General features: G+C 44.0%; 1 protein-coding gene across 1 annotated transcript; it reads left to right on the top strand.

Moving 5' to 3' along the window:
• Positions 1-880: 880 nt before the first annotated feature.
• On the top strand, positions 881-12,308 carry LOC109881044 (ciliary-associated calcium-binding coiled-coil protein 1). The gene is made up of 8 exons (XM_031820215.1): positions 881-1,855; positions 2,018-2,112; positions 2,194-2,363; positions 4,646-4,784; positions 4,957-5,029; positions 5,880-5,987; positions 7,446-7,598; positions 12,117-12,308. Exons 1-8 carry the CDS (start codon positions 1,781-1,783, stop codon positions 12,198-12,200), a joined length of 897 nt encoding a protein of 298 aa, XP_031676075.1. The 5' UTR covers positions 881-1,780; the 3' UTR covers positions 12,201-12,308.
• The last annotated feature ends 1,746 nt before the right edge of the window (positions 12,309-14,054 follow it).

Here is a 14,054-nt window from a genome sequence, read left to right as displayed (position 1 = left end):
TTAACGTTCAAACAGCCTCTGCACAACGAATACCCAATGGGTGCTGCTGGTGGCAAAATGCAAGCGCGACATTGCAAAGCAATTAGTTGAGTAAAAGTAAGTGTTACATGTTTAAGGGAGTTGCATGTAGGAAGTATTATTATACGGTGCATTCGGAAAGTATTCAGACCCGTTTCTACATTTTGTTACGTTACAGCCTTATTCTAAAATTGATACAATTATTTTTTTTTCTCATCAATCTACACTATACCCCATGATGACAAATCGAAAACAAATTTATAAAAAATTAACACATAAATACCTTATTTACATTAGTATTCAGACCTTTGACTACGAGACTCAAAATTGAGCTCAGGTGCATCCTGTTTCCATTGATCACCCTTGAGATGTTTCTACAACTTGATTGGAGTCCAACTGGTAAATTAAATTGATTGGTCATGATTTGGAAAGGCACACACCTGTCTATATAAGGTTTCACAGTTGACAGTGCAAGTCAGAGAAAAAACCCCACCCCAAATAATACTTTTAAACTACATTGTTGGTTAGAGGCTCGTAAGTAAGCATTTCACTGTAAGGTTGTATTCGGCGCATGTGACTTAAATTAGATTTGATGGGTCAGTGTGATGGCGATTGCATTGTCTGTAATGCACGAACACGTCTCATAAAAGTCATGATGTTTTTGTTTGGTTAGCTTTTGGAAATTGTAGAAATAAAAACATTTCTTTCTTCAGAAGTTCCAACTAGGCAGGCTAACGTTAGTTAGTTAATTTGCTAGTTCTCATACAGTAGGCGTATATTAATAATGATATAGTTAATATAAGTAGACATGCAATCATAATTGACTGTAGCGTATGTAAAGCACCCATAAACTACCGGTGGCTGAAAACACAATCGTCGCGGAACGAACGAGTGACACCTTTCCGGGAAAGGACGGTCCATTTAAAAATCATTCCTGCCTCCTTCGCCCTGCAAGTGTATACTCGTCAGACGTCATGAAACGTTATCAGAAGCGTCCACTTAATTTAAGGGCTGAGCGGACAGGGGGTGTCGTTTAAGTGTTTGGAAAGCAACCCTAAAATACATTTGTACGAAGCTGAATCAGGAAATGAATGTCCACTCTTCATTGCAGATCCCGCCTTCATTCTTGTTTGATAATTTTTCTCAATCTAAAAGCACAACATAGATTTAAGCTAGTGTCTTAAGTAGCTGGACATGTTATTACTCCAAGTGAAAGAGAGAAATTACACGTTTTCATTTTCATCAAAAACAAATGCCTTTGAGTTGACGGCTTGCGCAGTTCGGTGCGAGACAACCGTTAACCCGAAGACATGCCTCTACCCATGAGTTCAGCCAGACACTGTGTCAACGCCTGGTTTTCTATTGGAGAAGCAGCTTCTGCCTGTCTTGATACTGTACTTTCATTGACTTTGTTTTATAGAGGAGACGGTATGCTATTCGGCCAAAATTAGAAGTACCAGTACGGCGCTCCGGACAGCACTGGTTACAGGTTGACTAGACAGATCTAACAGTGTTGCCAACTCCTCAGTATGGAAAGTAGCTATTGGCGGTTCGTTTTTTAATTTATTTTTATTTGTCGCTAGAGGGGTCTGAATACTAGCTAAATATAGCGACAAAGTCGCTAAGTTGACAACACTGCGATTCTAGAATCAGCTTTATCCATCTCGATAGACCAGACTGCCCAGAAGCTCATCACCCGGAGCGGAAGCTCACCGCCCGTCCACCTTGGACATGTTGCCGTGGTAACGCCGGTGACTAAAACATGTCTGCAAAAGCGAAACAAAGCAACAAGTCAGCGGATAAAAAAGCAAACGATAGAAATGACGTTGCGTCCAAAGTAGGAAGATATGTTAAAACCCTATTAATATTTAATATTATTTGAAATATTTACTACATAATTTGTCTGGTTATTATTTGACAAACTGTTATCATAGCTAGAGCTAACCTAGTTTGGCCTGCTAACCAAACTCAACTTGTGTTCTGAATCCAATTAATACAGGAAAATGATGCTGAAAAAGCCAACCCTCAATGGAAACTTATTTCCCATGAACAAATCAACACGCTGTTGGATTTGACAGTGGAACAAGTGCAATTGTAAGTAACGAGGATATATGGGCCTACTGGCCAGTTTATTTGGAAGTGTTTCATGTATGCCAACCTTTTGTTTTACAACAGCCAGTTTGAAGAAATACTTGGTTTGAAGAACTACCAGACGTGTCTGAAGGAGGCTTCCCTGTTGGACTACTTTGTCTCTGGCTTCTGGTGGACCAGGGAGATGAACTACACCTGTCAACAGATCTCATTCATCATGGCTCTACTGCAATTGTTACTGGACAATATCAGTGGTAAGTCATAGGATTTCTAGGTAACAGACAGTATCAAATCAAATTTTATCGGTCACAGATCGAACCTGTCACAGATCGAATCCCCGAGCTGACAAGGTACAAATTTGTCATTCTGCCCCTGAACAAGTCACTTAACCCACTGTTCCGAGGCCGTCATTGAAAATAAGAATTTGTTCTTAACTGACTTGCCTATTTAAATAAAGGTAAAATAAAAATAAATAAAATTAACAGATGTTATCTAACACGTAATATCTAACAAATTACACACCATAAATTACACAACATAAACCCAATACACACAAATCTAAGTAAAGGACAAGTGATGTCAGAGCGGAACGGACTAAGATAGAATACAGTATGTACATATGAGATGAGAAATGCAAGATATGTAAACATTATTAAGTGAATGAGATACAGTAGAATAGTATAGAATAAAGTATGAGATGAGTAATTTACTGTGCAACCTATTATTTTTAGAATTTTACCCCATTTTTCAACCCCAATTTCGTGGTATCCAATTAGCAGTATCTTGTGTCATCGCTACAACTCCCGTACGGGCTCGGGAGAGACAAAGGTTGAAAGTCATGCGTCCTCTGATACACAATCCAAACCAAGCCGCACTGCTTCTTAACACAGCGCGCATCCAACCCAGAAGCCAGCCGCACCAATGTGTCGGAGGAAACACCGTGCACCTGGCAACCACTGCGCCCGGCCCGCCACAGGAGTCGCTGGTGCGCGATGAGACAAGGATATCCCTACCGGCCAAGCCCTCCCTAACCCGGACGACGCTAGGCCAATTGTGCGTCGCCCCACGGACCTCCCGGTCGTGGCCGGTTACGACAGAGCCTGGGCGCGAACCCAGGGTCTCTGGTGGCACAGCTGGTGCTGGAGTACAGCGCCCTTAACCACTGCGCCACCCGGGAGGCTGCAACCTATAATTTTGATTTGTTACCACGAGTGTGCCCCAACCAGGGATGGAGAAACTTGGGGTGTGGGCCACAAAATTGGGGTGTGGGCCACAAAATCTGAACTCATCATGACCGGCCACAGTGGCTCGCAGGCCTGCATATCCACATCTATACCCACACATGCAGACAGCCTTTTTGTGGGCCCTAAGTCAAATTTAGTTGGGGTCCCACCCCACCCTGCGAGAATTTAAGTTGCCCCCCTCATGATAGCAAAGCGAAGAAAATAGAGTTAATTTCCTCAAACTTCACAATTTGAGATAATGTTGCCGTTTGAAAGCAAGTTTCCTGCAATTCTACTCATTTTGCCATGGAACAGAGTCATGGAGAGAAGACTGAGCAATTTATAACTAATTTCAGGCAATTCTACTCATTTAGCCCTTTATTAGGGACTGTGTTCACCTAATCATCAAGACCTTCATTAGGGACTCTGTGTTCACCACCTAATCATCAAGACCTTCATTAGGGGCTGTGTGTTCACCACCTAATCATCAAGACCTTCATTAGGGACTGTGTGTTCACCACCAAATCATCAAGACCTTCATTAGGGGCTGTGTGTTCACCACCTAATCATCAAGACCTTCATTAGGGACTGTGTGTTCACCACCTAATCATCAAGACCTTCATTAGGGACTGTGTGTTCACCACCTAATCATCAAGACCTTCATTAGGGACTGTGTTTGTTGTGGAATTCATCAATGTAGCCATAAGAATCCAACCAGACGTGTAATACTTCTCTCTCTAGCTGAGTGGTGCTCTGCCAGAATGTGGAAACCACTGAGCCGGCGCGGGATATGGCTCGGACAACGTTCCTCAATCCATGAATGGGAGATGGCGCTGTATTCCTAATTATCCCAACTGAAAAATTGAGAAGATTGAAATACTGCTAGTTTTTTTAATGAAACTGCCATTTCGTCAGCATGCTAGTCTAGCTAATGCTATACAATGCCCATTGAATTCCATTAAAATGCAATGCGTTGTGGTGAGTATCTAACTAAAGTGTTGTCGAATCTAATGGGTTGCTTTAGCATTAGCTAGCCTAGCATGCTGACAAATGGCAGTTTCATTAAAAACTAGCAGTATTTCTTCTCGATTTGTCAGTTGGGATAATTAGGAATACAGCGCCATCTCCCATCCTTGGATTAAGGTATGTTTTCCGAGACACATCTCACGCTCCTTGCTGTCCCGATATTGGCATGGCACCGTTCCTGCCTCAGAGAGAGAAGTAATGAACGTCCAGTCAGATTCTTATGGCTAACGTCAATATGGACTGGCTGTGGCTAATATCTGTATTCATATCTGTCCTCAATGTCCCAGAGAAGCAGATGCCGTTTGTTGATAACCTGAATGAGTTTGCCAAGATGATATCAGGAACGCGCCAGTCTCCTTCTCCAGAGGTTGACTCACTGTTTGATGCTGAGCAGGCCATGTCCATCACTGACTACCTGAAGTGCAGGTAGCAAGACTCTTCTCTATTAGCCTTTTTTAGTAAGGCCTACATGATTAATATCACATGAACACTGTCCTTACTTACCTGGTGATAATCCATTCAGAGCAGTGACCCTCATAGGGGATGTTGAAGTTCTGGTCTGTTGGTTACTTATCTTGGTTCACCTGTTTTACTATAGTCTCTTTCAGAACTACCAACTCTATGAGTTTCTCTTCAGCCAACCTAGAGAGGAGCTGCTCCTTGGGAAGAAGGTGAGACTGCCTGCGTCATTGTGTCCGTATGTATGTTGAGGTTTCCTTAAAGAAGCTAGTGAGTAACTTGGAAGGGCAGTGACCATAAAGAGAGTCCTTTCCTATCATTGTCCCTAACCATTTATCTGTCCTCTGTCTAACTCACCATCAGGAGATAATTTGTCTGTCCTCTCTGTCTAGATCTAGATCTCATTATCACAGCATGTATGGAGTCTATAATAACATTAGATCTCATTATCACAGCATGTATGGAGTCTATAATAACATTAGATCTCATTATCACAGCATGTATGGAGTCTATAATAACATTAGATCTCATTATCACAGCATGTATGGAGTCTATAATAACATTAGATCTCATTATCACAGCATGTATGGAGTCTATAATAACATTAGATCTCATTATCACAGCATGTATGGAGTCTATAATAACATCAGATCTCATTATCACAGCATGTATGGAGTCTATAATAACATCAGATCTCATTATCACAGCATTTATGGAGTCTATAATAACATTAGATCTCATTATCACAGCATGTAGTGCCTATAATAACATCAGAGCCCATTAAATTGATTTGTTCAACCAGTGCTCTTTTCTAGGAGCTGCAACGTTCCAGGATGTGACATAATAAACTACTCATCATTTCCAGATTGAGCTGTAGTATAGTGATTCATCCCTGACAGTTTGGAGCTATAATGAATGAGTGTTTGATTTCCCATTGATACCTTAACAAGGTCTGTTACCAGTTAATATGATCCTTTTCTTAATAGGCAAACATCCAACATATTCTACTGTAAGATCATGGGTGAGACTACAACCTCTGTTTCCTGACTTACTGTATTCCAGAGGACCATAGAGGTGATCAGCTCAGCAGACTTTGTAGCCCCGTTGGAAGAAGGCATGAATACGGATGACTACCTCCATTACATGACTCCTGTTGAACAGCAGGAAGAGGTACTGTACTGTAGGACTACTGATGACTACCTCATGACTCCTGTTGAACAGCAGGAAGAGGTACTGTACTGTAGGACTACTGATGACAACCTCCATTACATGACTCCTGTTGAACAGCAGGAAGAGGTACTGTACTGTACTGTAGGACTACTGATGACAACCTCCATTACATGACTCCTGTTGAACAGCAGGAAGAGGTACTGTACTGTAGGACTACTGATGACAACCTCCATTACATGACTCCTGTTGAACAGCAGGAAGAGGTACTGTACAACTACTGATGACTACCTCATTACATGACTCCTGTTGAACAGCAGGAAGAGGTATTGTACTATAGGACTACTGACGACTACCTCATTACATGACTCCTGTTGAACAGCAGGAAGAGGTACTGTACTGTAGGACTACTGATGACTACCTCATTACATGACTCCTGTTGAACAGCAGGAAGAGATACTGTACTGTAGGACTACTGATGACTACCTCATTACTCCTGTTGAACAGCAGGAAGTGGTACAATTGACTTTACCATGGGCTCTGCTTAGGTTACTGTTCACAGCTGATGTCTTTATATTTTCATGTACTATCTGGATTTAAAAGACAAGTAGATTAATAAATAGTACATATTGTATTATTGTGTATTATTTCTGAGTTAGTGTCACTCCTATTCCAAGTCAGTGATTCTGCTATTTCCCATAAGACCACAGGTGGGTGCTGTCACACTGTTGAAGACCTCTTCACTGAGAACTGAAGCTTGACTTTATGACTGATCAATGTGTTACCACTACTACTAGTACATACCATAACGGTTGATTTGAACATGTAGCAACAGAATGTCTGATACTGACCCAGGGACAGAGGACCAGCCTGTCTGATAGGTGGTGTTCTGTTGACCCAGAGGACCAGCCTGTCTGATAGGTGGTGTTCTGTTGACCCAGAGGACCAGCCTGTCTGATAGGTGGTGTTCTGTTGACCCAGAGGACCAGCCTGTCTGATAGGTGGTGTTCTGTTGACCCAGAGGACCAGCCTGTCTGATAGGTGGTGTTCTGTTGACCCAGAGGACCAGCCTGTCTGATAGGTGGTGTTCTGTTGACCCAGAGGACCAGCCTGTCTGATAGGTGGTGTTCTGTTGACCCAGAGGACCAGCCTGTCTGATAGGTGGTGTTCTGTTGACCCAGAGGACCAGCCTGTCTGATAGGTGGTGTTCTGTTGACCCAGAGGACCAGCCTGTCTGATAGGTGGTGTTCTGTTGACCCAGAGGACCAGCCTGTCTGATAGGTGGTGTTCTGTTGACCCAGAGGACCAGCCTGTCTGATAGGTGGTGTTCTGTTGACCCAGAGGACCAGCCTGTCTGATAGGTGGTGTTCTGTTGACCCAGAGGACCAGCCTGTCTGATAGGTGGTGTTCTGTTGACCCAGAGGACCAGCCTATCTGATAGGTGGTGTTCTGTTGACCCAGAGGACCAGCCAGGAGGAGGATGGAGAGGTACCAGGTGAAACGGCTCTGGAGCAGGAGAATGAGAACAAGGCTACAGGGTTGGAAGGATACAACGTTCAGGATGTCAAAGACGTGCTGGGAGACATGACCAAAGAGATGCTGGGAACCCTACAGGTAGGATTTCATGATGAATCTGAATCCTTTAAAGCTGTTGTTGTGTAGTTTGTATTGAAATAAACAACCTTCATGTATTCTGGGGTTTCGTACAGTTGAATTTGATCATTGTGACCGACCCACGCACTGGCATACTGGCTGACATACTGACTGACTGACTGACATACTGACTGACATACTGGCATACTGGCTGACCTACTGACTGACTGACATACTGGCATACTGGCTGACATGCTGGCATACTGGCTGACTGTCTATGTTGTATACTGACTGACTGACATACTGGCATACTGGCTGACTGTCTATGTTGTATACTGACTGACTGACATACTGGCATACTGGCTGACATGCTGGCATACTGGCTGACTGTCTATGTTGTATACTGACTGACATACTGACTGACTGTATGTTGTATACTGACTGACTGACATACTGACTGACTGTCTATGTTGTATACTGACTGACTGACATACTGACTGTCATACTGACTGACTGTCTATGTTGTATACTGACTGACTGACTGTGTTACATACTGACTGACTTACTGACTGACTATGTTGTAGACTGACTGACTATGTTGTAGACTGACTGACTGACTATGTTGTAGACTGACTGACTGACTATGTTGTAGACTGACTGACTGACTATGTTGTAGACTGACTGACTGACTATGTTGTAGACTGACTGACTGACTATGTTGTAGACTGACTGACTGACTATGTTGTAGACTGACTGACTGACTATGTTGTAGACTGACTGACTGACTATGTTGTAGACTGACTGACTGACTATGTTGTAGACTGACTGACTGTTGTAGACTGACTGTTGTAGACTGACTGACTGACTATGTTGTTGACTGACTGACTGTTGTAGACTGACTGACTGACTATGTTGTTGACTGACTGACTATGTTGTTGACTGACTGACTATGTTGTTGACTGACTGACTATGTTGTAGACTGACTGACTATGTTGTAGACTGACTATGTTGTAGACTGACTGACTATGTTGTTGACTGACTGACTGACTATGTTGACTGACTGACTGTTGTAGACTGACTGTTGTTGACTGACTGACTATGTTGTAGACTGACTATGTTGTTGACTGACTGACTGACTATGTTGTTGACTGACTGACTGACTATGTTGTTGACTGACTGACTGACTATGTTGTTGACTGACTGACTGACTATGTTGTTGACTGACTGACTGACTATGTTGTTGACTGACTGACTGACTATGTTGTTGACTGACTGACTGACTATGTTGTTGACTGACTGACTGACTGACTGACTGACTATGTTGTTGACTGACTGACTGACTGACTGACTGACTATGTTGTTGACTGACTGACTGACTGACTGACTGACTATGTTGTTGACTGACTGACTGACTGACTGACTATGTTGTTGACTGACTGACTGACTGACTGACTATGTTGTTGACTGACTGACTGACTATGTTGTTGACTGACTGACTGACTGACTGACTATGTTGTTGACTGACTGACTGACTGACTGACTATGTTGTTGACTGACTGACTGACTGACTATGTTGTTGACTGACTGACTGACTGACTATGTTGTTGACTGACTGACTGACTGACTATGTTGTTGACTGACTGACTGACTGACTATGTTGTTGACTGACTGACTGACTGACTGACTATGTTGTTGACTGACTGACTGACTGACTGACTATGTTGTTGACTGACTGACTGACTGACTGACTATGTTGTTGACTGACTGACTGACTGACTGACTATGTTGTTGACTGACTGACTGACTGACTGACTATGTTGTTGACTGACTGACTGACTGACTGACTATGTTGTTGACTGACTGACTGACTGACTGACTATGTTGTTGACTGACTGACTGACTGACTGACTATGTTGTTGACTGACTGACTGACTGACTGACTATGTTGTTGACTGACTGACTGACTGACTATGTTGTTGACTGACTGACTGACTGACTATGTTGTTGACTGACTGACTGACTGACTATGTTGTTGACTGACTGACTGACTGACTGACTATGTTGTTGACTGACTGACTGACTGACTATGTTGTTGACTGACTGACTGACTGACTATGTTGTTGACTGACTGACTGACTGACTATGTTGTTGACTGACTGACTGACTATGTTGTTGACTGACTGACTGACTATGTTGTTGACTGACTGACTGACTATGTTGTTGACTGACTGACTGACTGACTGACTATGTTGTTGACTGACTGACTGACTGACTGACTATGTTGTTGACTGACTGACTGACTATGTTGTTGACTGACTGACTGACTGACTATGTTGTTGACTGACTGACTGACTGACTGACTATGTTGTTGACTGACTGACTGACTGACTGACTGACTATGTTGTTGACTGACTGACTGACTGACTGACTGACTATGTTGTTGACTGACTGACTGACTGACTGACTGACTATGTTGTTGACTGACTGACTGACTGACTGACTGACTATGTTGTTGACTGACTGACTGACTGACTGACTGACTATGTTGTTGACTGACTGACTGACTGACTGACTGACTATGTTGTTGACTGACTGACTGACTGACTGACTGACTATGTTGTTGACTGACTGACTGACTGACTGACTGACTATGTTGTTGACTGACTGACTGACTGACTGACTGACTATGTTGTTGACTGACTGACTGACTGACTGACTGACTATGTTGTTGACTGACTGACTGACTGACTGACTGACTGACTATGTTGTTGACTGACTGACTGACTGACTGACTGACTATGTTGTTGACTGACTGACTGACTGACTGACTGACTATGTTGTTGATGACTGACTGACTGACTGACTGACTATGTTGTTGACTGACTGACTGACTGACTATGTTGTTGACTGACTGACTGACTGACTATGTTGTTGACTGACTGACTGACTATGTTGTTGACTGACTGACTGACTGACTGACTATGTTGTTGACTGACTGACTGACTGACTGACTATGTTGTTGACTGACTGACTGACTGACTGACTGACTATGTTGTTGACTGACTGACTGACTATGTTGTTGACTGACTGACTGACTATGTTGTTGACTGACTGACTGACTGACTGACTATGTTGTTGACTGACTGACTGACTGACTGACTGACTATGTTGTTGACTGACTGACTGACTGACTGACTGACTATGTTGTTGACTGACTGACTGACTGACTGACTGACTATGTTGTTGACTGACTGACTGACTATGTTGTTGACTGACTGACTGACTGACTGACTGACTATGTTGTTGACTGACTGACTGACTGACTGACTGACTATGTTGTTGACTGACTGACTGACTGACTGACTGACTATGTTGTTGACTGACTGACTGACTGACTGACTGACTATGTTGTTGACTGACTGACTGACTGACTGACTATGTTGTTGACTGACTGACTGACTATGTTGTTGACTGACTATGTTGTTGACTGACTGACTGACTGACTGACTATGTTGTTGACTGACTGACTGACTGACTGACTGACTGACTATGTTGTTGACTGACTGACTGACTGACTGACTATGTTGTTGACTGACTGACTGACTGACTGACTGACTGACTGACTGACTATGTTGTTGACTGACTGACTGACTGACTGACTATGTTGTTGACTGACTGACTGACTATGTTGTTGACTGACTGACTGACTGACTGACTGACTATGTTGTTGACTGACTGACTGACTGACTGACTGACTGACTGACTGACTATGTTGTTGACTGACTGACTGACTGACTGACTGACTGACTATGTTGTTGACTGACTGACTGACTGACTGACTGACTATGTTGTTGACTGACTGACTGACTGACTGACTGACTATGTTGTTGACTGACTGACTGACTGACTGACTGACTGACTATGTTGTTGACTGACTGACTGACTGACTATGTTGTTGACTGACTGACTGACTGACTATGTTGTTGACTGACTGACTGACTGACTATGTTGTTGACTGACTGACTGACTGACTATGTTGTTGACTGACTGACTGACTGACTATGTTGTTGACTGACTGACTGACTGACTATGTTGTTGACTGACTGACTGACTGACTATGTTGTTGACTGACTGACTGACTGACTGACTATGTTGTTGACTGACTGACTGACTGACTGACTATGTTGTTGACTGACTATGTTGTAGACTGACTGACTGACTGACTATGTTACTGACTGACTGACTGACCGACACGCTGACCGGCACGCTCAGGGATAAATACACGGAGCCAGGGGGGATAAACGGAGCCAGGGGGGAATACACGGAGCCAGGGGGGAATACACGGAGCCAGGGGGGAATACACGGAGCCAGGGGGGAATACACGGAGCCAGGGGGGAATACACGGAGCCAGGGGGGAATACACGGAGCCAGGGATATACAATGGTCTTTTGGATGACAACGTTGAAACACTCTTCATGTGGTAAATAATGAGTAATTATCCAAACTATTATCAATGCCTTTCCTCTTGTGTTGTTACAGGCTGAATTCACAGAGAAGCTGAGAGTCCAGGAGGAGAGTTTCAGTACCAGACTAGAACCACTGAAACATTCTGCCTGCAAATAGCTACAATACGGCAGGGTAGCCTAGTGGTTAAAGCATTGGACTTGTAACCGGAAGGTTGCAAGTTCAAACCCCTGAGCTGACAAGGTACAAATCTGTCGTTCTGCCCCTAAACAGGCAGTTAACCCACTGTTCCTAGGCCGTCATTGATAATAAGAATGTGTTCTTAACTGACTTGCCTGGTTAAATAAAGGTAAAATAAAAAACACATAACATATCCACTATGAACACAATACACCTCATAGTATAACATATCCACTATGCACACAATACACCACACAGTCTATAATAGATCCACTATGAACACAATACACCACACAGTCTATAATAGATCCACAATACACCACAGTCTATAATAGATCCACAATACACCACACAGTCTATAATAGATCCACAATACACCACACAGTCTATAATAGATCCACAATACACCACACAGTCTATAATATATCCACAATACACCACACAGTCTATAATATATCCACAATACACCACACAGTCTATAATATATCCACAATACACCACACAGTCTATAATATATCCACAATACACCACACAGTCTATAATATATCCACAATACACCACACAGTCTATAATATATCCACAATACACCACACAGTCTATAATATATCCACAATACACCACACAGTCTATAATATATCCACAATACACCACACAGTCTATAATATATCCACAATACACCACACAGTCTATAATATATCCACAATACACCACACAGTCTATAATATATCCACAATACACCACACAGTGTAACGGCGTTCTTCGTTTGTTGAAAGAGAGTCGGACCGAAATGCAGCGTGGTGGTTACTCATGTCTTTAATGGAAAAAGTGACGATACATGAAATAACTAAATAAATACAAAAACAACAAACGGAACGTGAAACTTATTACAGCCTATCTGGTGACACAACACAGAGACAGGAACAATCACCCACGAAAGACAAAGCGAACTCAGGCTACCTAAATACGGTTCCCAATCAGAGGCAACGAGAAGCACCTGACTGCTGATTAAGAACTGCCTCAGGCAGCCAAGCCTATACAACACCCCTAATCAGCCGTGATCCCAAATACTACAAACCCCAATACGAAACACAACACACAAACCCATGTCACACCCTGGCCTGAACAAATAATTAAAGAACACACAAAATACTAAGACCAAGGCGTGACAGAACCCCCCCCCCCCCCCAAGGTGCGGACTCCCGGACGCACCTCAAAACCATAGGGAGGGTCCGGGTGGGCGTCTGTCCATGGTGGCGGCTCCGGCTCGGGACGTGGACCCCACTCCATAAATGTCATAGTTCCTCCCCTTCGCGTCCTGGGATAATCCACCCTCGCCGCCGACCATGGCCTAATAGTCCTCACCCAGAACCCCACAGAACTGAGGAGCAGCTCGTGACTGAGGGGCATCTCGGGACTGAGTGGCAGCTCGGGACTGAGGGGCATCTCGGGACTGAGTGGCAGCTCGGGACTGAGGGGCATCTCGGGACTGAGTGGCATCTCGGGACTGAGTGGCAGCTCGGGACTGAGTGGCAGCTCGGGACTGAGTGGCAGCTCGGGACTGAGGGGCAGCTCGGGACTGAGGGGCATCTCGGGACTGAGTGGCAGCTCGGGAGGAGGGGCATCTCGGGACTGAGGGGCATCTCGGGACTGAGGGGCATCTCGGGACTGAGGAGCATCTCGGGACTGAGGGGCATCTCGGGACTGAGTGGCATCTCGGGACTGAGGGGCAGCTCGGGACTGAGGGGCAGCTCGGGACTGAGGGGCAGCCAGGAACTGAGGGGCAGCCAGGAACTGAGGGGCAGCCAGGAACTGAGGGGCAGCCAGGAACTGAGG

Source organism: Oncorhynchus kisutch, unplaced genomic scaffold (assembly GCF_002021735.2).
Source record: "Oncorhynchus kisutch isolate 150728-3 unplaced genomic scaffold, Okis_V2 scaffold3147, whole genome shotgun sequence".
Classification (NCBI taxonomy): Eukaryota; Metazoa; Chordata; class Actinopteri; order Salmoniformes; family Salmonidae; genus Oncorhynchus; species Oncorhynchus kisutch.
Note: the sequence above shows the minus strand (reverse complement) of the source record. Positions and strands in the feature narration are given on the sequence as shown.